General features: G+C 41.1%; 1 protein-coding gene across 1 annotated transcript; it reads left to right on the top strand.

The window, feature by feature from the left end:
* Positions 1 to 3,660: 3,660 nt before the first annotated feature.
* Positions 3,661 to 4,596, top strand: LOC149459240 (olfactory receptor 5V1-like). The gene has a single exon (XM_089681432.1). The coding sequence runs from the start codon at positions 3,661 to 3,663 to the stop codon at positions 4,594 to 4,596; it is 936 nt and encodes a 311-aa protein (XP_089537558.1).
* The last annotated feature ends 1,736 nt before the right edge of the window (positions 4,597 to 6,332 follow it).

The raw sequence follows: 6,332 nt of genomic DNA, 5'->3' as shown, positions 1-6,332 counted from the left end.
TATTTCTACATGGCAAATAATTTACTTGCAGGTGTAGTAGAGTAATAGAAATCCAACAGACCCAACAGTTATGACATGCATGCTGCTGATTCTGTGTAATTGAATCACTAATTGAAAGGGGCATGTTCAAAATAATAGCAGTGTGGAGTTCTATTAGTGAGGTCATTCATTCTTTGAAAAACAGGTGGCAATTATTGCCCTTATTTAAGGAAGCAAGGCAGCAAATGTTGTACATGCTGGTTACAATGCATTTCTCTATGAAATTCTGAGGAAAATGGGTCGTTCCAGACATTGTTCAGAAGAACAGCGTACCTTGATTAAAAAGTTGATTGGAGAGGGGAAAACATATAAAGAAGTACAGAAAATGATAGGCTGCTCAGCTGAAATGATCGCAAATGCTTTAAATTGGCAACCAAAACCTGAAGGACGTGGAAGAAAGCGAAAAACTACCATTCAAATGGATAGAAGAATAGCCAAAATGGCAAGGACTCAGCCGACAATCAGCTCCAGGAAGATCAAAGAAGGTCTAAAGTTACCTGTGAGTACTGTTACAATTAGAAGACGCCTATGTGAAGCCAAGCTATCTGCAAGAAGCCCCCGCAAAGTCCCACTGTTGAAAAAAGACATGTGCTGAAGAGGTTACAATATGTCAAAGAGCACATTGACTGGCCTAGAGAAATGGCACAACATTTTGTGGACTGATGAAAGTAAGATTGTTCTTTTTGGGTCTAGTGGCCGGAGACAGTTTGTCAGACGACCCCCAAACACTGAATTCAAGCCACAGTACACTGTGAAGACAGTGAAGCATGGCTGCACAAGCATCATGATATGGGGATGTTTCTCATACTACGGTGCTGGGCCTATTTATCACATACCAGGGATCATGGATCAGTTTGAATACATCAGAATACTTGAAGAGGTCATGCTGCCTTATGCTGAAGAGGAAATGCCCTTGAAATGGGTGTTCCTACAAGACAACGACCCCAAACACACCAGTAAACGTGCAACATCTTGGTTCCAGACCAACAAGATTGATGGTATAGAGTGGCCAGCCCAATCCCCGAATCTTAATACAATAGGAAACTTGTGGGGTGACATCAAAAATGCAGTTTCTGAGGCAAAACCAAGAAATAAAGAAGAACTGTGGAATGTAGTCCAATTATCCTGGGCTGGAATACCTGTTCACAGGTGCCAGAAGTTGGTTGACTCCATGCAACACAGATGTACAGCAGTTCTCAGAAACAGTGGTTATACAACTAAATATTCATTAAGTGATTCAAAGAAAGCAAAATCTTCAAACATTTTTAAGTTTATATAGTGAATGTTTGAGTTTGTAAAGAAGAATACAAACACTGCTATTTTTTTTTGAACAACTAATATTCACTTTTTTTCAATTTTTTTTAGAGGAAAAACACAAATTTGATCTATTTTTCTTCATGTTTTGATTTGGAATAGAATGTGTCGTGTTCCCAATGCATTTGTGTGTATGGAAATAAAAGCTATTAGAAGAATTTTGAGCTTTATTCACTTTTTTCAACACACTATTATTTTGAACACAACTGTAGCTAGAAATTCAGTGGTTACATGCGGTTCAGGACAGATGAGTGACACTGATCCCAGAAATGTGTGTCTAGTCTTGGACATCTGTCCCTAACTGCAGGTACAGTGGGGATCGAAAGTTTGGGCACCCCGGCTAAAAATTTGTATTAATGTGCATAAAGAAGCCAAGGAAAGATGGAAAAATCTCCAAAAGGCATCAAATTACAGATTAGACATTCTTATAATATGTCAACAAAAGTTAGATTTTATTTCCATCATTTACACTTTCAAAATAACAGAAAACAAAAAAATGGCGTCTGCAAAAGTTTGGGCACCCTGCAGAGTTAATATCTTGTACTGCCCCCTTTGGCAAGTATCACAGCTTGTAAACGCTTTTTGTAGCCAGCTAAGAGTCTTTCAATTCTTGTTTGAGGTATCTTTGCCCATTCTTCCTTACAAAAGTCTTCCAGTTCTTTGAGATTTCTGGGCTGTCTGTCACGCACTGCTCTTTTAAGGTCTATCCATAGATTTTCAATTATGTTGAGGTCAGGAGATTGTGAAGGCCATGGTAAAACCTTCAGTTTACGCCTCTTGATGTAATCCCCCGTGGAATTCGAGGTGTGTTTAGGATCATTATCCATTTGTAGAAGCCATCCTCTCTTTAACTTCAGCTTTTTCACAGATGGCATCAAGTTACCATCCAAAATTTGCTGAAATTTTATTGAATCCATTTTTCCTTCTACTCGTGAGATGTTCCCTGTGCCACTGGCTGCAACACAACCCCAAAGCATGATTGATCCAACCCCATGCTTAACAGTTGGGCAGAGGTTCTTTTCATTAAATTCTGTGCCCCTTCTTCTCCAAACGTACCTTTGCTCATTCCGGCCAAAAAGTTAAATTTTAACCTCATCGGTCCACAGAACTTGTTTCCAAAATGCATCAGGCTTGTCTATATGTTCATTTGCAAAGTTCAAACGATGATTTTTGTGGTGAGGACGTAGAAGAGGTTTTCTTTTGATGACTCTTCCATGAAGACCATATTTGTACAAGTATCTCTTTATAGTGGAATAGTGTACCACAACTCCAGTGTCTGCCAGATCTTTCTGGTCTTCCAGATCTTGCTTTAACTTCCACTGTTCCTGATGACTGCCATTTCTTAATTACATTCCGAACAGAGGATATTGACATCTGAAAACGCTTTGCTATCTTCTTATAGCCTTCTCCAGCTTTGTGAGCGTCAACTATTTTCACTTTCAGTTTTCTAGACAACTGCTTAGAAGAACCCATGGTGCTGATTGTTGGGGCAAGGTCAGATGAGTCTGGGCATTTAAAACCTTTGAGATTGACATCACCTGATCTTCCCAGACAATGATTGAGAACAATCCATGACACTGGCAGGTCTCAGCTTTGCAAAGGGGGCAGGGTGCCCAAACTTTTGCAGACGCCATTTTTTTGTTTTCTGGTATTTTGAAAGTTTAAATGATGGAAATAAAATCTAACTTTTGTTGACATATTATAAGAATGTCTAATCTGTAATTTGATGCCTTTTGGAGATTTTTCCATCTTTCCTTGGCTTCTTTATGCACATTAATACAAATGTTTAGCTGGGGTGCCCAAACTTTCGATCCCCACTGTAACTACTGGTTGTGAACAGTTATGGCTCCTCGCAGCCTGTCATTACATTGAATATCTTTTGTGACCGCTGCTGTTCACACGCATCTATCATTTCACTAGAATCTGCTGATGTGAAAGAGGCCTTAAAATATATGTGTGCAGCATATGTTTCATCATGCATTTTGTTACCTGTGTGTCCCCAATGTTTAAGAAAAAGACCAACACAACGCATAGTTACTCACAGTATATTTACTAAGATTTATCCATTTATCTAGACAAATGAGAAGCAATATACAGTATTTGTGAATAATGTAACAAGTTGGACAAACTGAAGCTCTTTCATAGAAAAGGACAAGGATTGATTTATGGAATATTTCAGTCTCGGATAATTGTGAACTTTATAATATTGAATGTTTCAGTCCCTGATGACTTAAATGTGATCTCTCTAATAACCAAATTTTATTATGTTTCAGGCTTGAGCGAAAGTTTTAAACATCTTAAAAAACAATGTGTGAGAAGAATCAAACTGAAGTGACTGAATTTCTAATACTGGGATTTGAAAGTTTTTCCCATCTGAAAGTGCTGATTTTCATACTGGCCCTCCTTGTGTACATTATGATAGTGATAGGAAATCTTCTGATTGTCATACTGGTGACAAGATATCATGAACTCCAAATTCCCATGTTTTACTTCCTCAGGCAGTTGGCACTAGTGGACCTCATGTTCACTGCCAACATTGTACCCAACATGCTATATATTATATTGATGGATGGGGGCAAGATTACTACAACGGGGTGCTTTATACAATACTATGTTCACTGTATTGCAATTTACACACAATCTGTAATACTTTCTGTAATGTCTTTTGACCGCTATATGGCTATTTGCCAACCTTTGCGTTATTCTTCTGTCATGAACCCTAAATTGTGTTTCCATTTGGCTTTCTGGTCCTGGGCAGCTGGTTTTTTCATTATTCCAAGTGAATTCCTCTTAATATTCCAATTACAGTTTTGTGACTCAAATGTCATTGACCATTTCTTTTGTGATTTTGCCCCTTTTCTCAGGCTTTCTTCATCCGATACCAATATAATACGATGGCAAGATTTCATGATCTCTGTCTTTCTCATATTTATTCCATTCCTATTTGTTATTTTGTCTTATATCTGTATTTTCATTACAATTGTGAAAATCTCTAGCTCTGCTGGACGGAAGAAGGCATTCTCCACTTGTAGTTCCCATCTCGCCACTGTCAGCACACATTATGGGGCTTTAGTTACAATATATATTTTTACAGCAAGAAATAATTCACTCCGTGAAAACAAATGGAGGTCTCTATTGTACACAGTTCTAACCCCATTTATTAATCCCCTTTTATATAGCCTCAGGAGCCAAGAGTTTAGAAAAGTTTTAAATAAACTGACACATAGGCATAGAAGGAAATAATACAAGCATATGGTATACAGTTAGTACATTGTTAACATGTTAATAAAAAAAAGTAAAATTAACTACTATTTGTTTATTGTGTTTAATTTTTTTTTCCGTGTTTGGGCTCCAGTAAAATTTTGCAAGACTATAGCTCACCATAAACTGAATGTACAATCTCCTTTAGATCTACCAACAACTATGTAGCGCAAGGGCCTGCTTGCTTGGATAAAAAATGATTGGATAGTTGAATAGGTCCTCATATTAACCACTTGCCTACCAGGCACTTATACCCCCTTATTTACCAGGCCAATTTTCAGCTTTCAGCGCTGCCGCACTTCGATTGACAATTGCGCGGTCATGCAACATTGTACCCATATGAAAATTTGATCATTTTTTTCTCACAAATAGAGCTTTCTTTTGGTGGTATTTAATCGCCACTGGGCGCTTTACTTTTTGCGCTATAAATAAAAAAAGTGCAAAAAATTTGAAAAAAAAAAAAGTTTCCTTGTTTCTATTATAAAATTTTTCAAACAGGTATTTTTTCTCCTTCACTGATGTGCGTTGATGAGGCAGCACTGATGGGCACTGATAGGCGGCACTGATAGGCGGCACTGATGGGCACTGATAGGCAGCACTAAAGGGCACTGATAGGCAGTACTAATGAGGTGGCACGGATAGGCGGCACTGATAGGCGGCACTGATAGGTGACACTGATGATGGGTACTGATAGGCGGCACTGACTGGCATCACTGCTGGGCACTGACTGGCGGCACTGACTGGCACAACCCCTGGGCACTGACTGGCAGCACTGCTGGGCTGCACTGGTGGGTGGGCACAGGTGGGTGGCACTGGTGGGCACAGGTGGGTGGGCACTGGTGGGTGGCACTGCTGGGCACAGGTAGGTGGCACTTCTGGGCACAGGTTTGTGACACTGCAGAGTGGCACAGGGGGGTGCACTGCTGGGCACAGGTGGCTGATCTGCTGGGCACAGGTGGGCGGAACTTGCGGGTGGCACTGCTGGGCACCAATCATCAGGGCACTGATCATCAGTGCCCTGATGATCGGTGCCGATCCCCGCTCTGAAAACTGCCGGTTCTCGGCAGTACTTTCCTCACGATCTGACAGCGTGAGGAAAGTGCAGCCGAGAACCGGCACTTGCATTTCCCTCTGATCAGCGTGTCATTGGACACCGCTGATCACGTGGTAAAAGGCCGCTGTGATTGGCCTTTTACCACATCACGTGATCAGCTGTGTCCGTAGGACACAGCGATCACGGAGATCGCCGGGTGCGCGCCCCCTGGGGCGCGCAGGAGAGCGCGTTCTGGGAGGACGTCATATGACGTCCACTCAGAACTGGCCGGCCGCAGTGCAGCCGTCATTCGGCTATCTGCGGTCGGCAGGTAGTTAAAGAAGAAGTCTGGTCTAATCTTAAATCTGCTTGCACTCCCTTTGTAAGCCCTATACCAGGGGTATTGAATTAGCATTCAATGAGGTCCAGTCACTAAAATTTTCTTCTGGCCGAGGTCCGAATAGGGTGTGTCCATCAGTGTGCCCCTTTACATAAGGTGTTGCCATCAGAGTGCAACTTTACATCATGCATTCCCATAACCTCAGGTGTGCCCATCAGAATGCCCCTTTACATCTGGTATCCCCATCACATTGCCAACTTACATCAGGTATTCCCACCAGAGTGCTCCCTTACACTCAAAGTACCCCTTTCTATCATATTTCAGAGGGTCCATTTACATCATATT

Source organism: Staurois parvus, unplaced genomic scaffold (genome assembly GCF_062004578.1).
Source record: "Staurois parvus isolate SC_StPar_1 unplaced genomic scaffold, SC_StPar_1.0 ptg000267l, whole genome shotgun sequence".
In the NCBI taxonomy this organism is placed as follows: domain Eukaryota; kingdom Metazoa; phylum Chordata; class Amphibia; order Anura; family Ranidae; genus Staurois; species Staurois parvus.
This window is presented reverse-complemented; position numbering and strand designations above follow the sequence as displayed.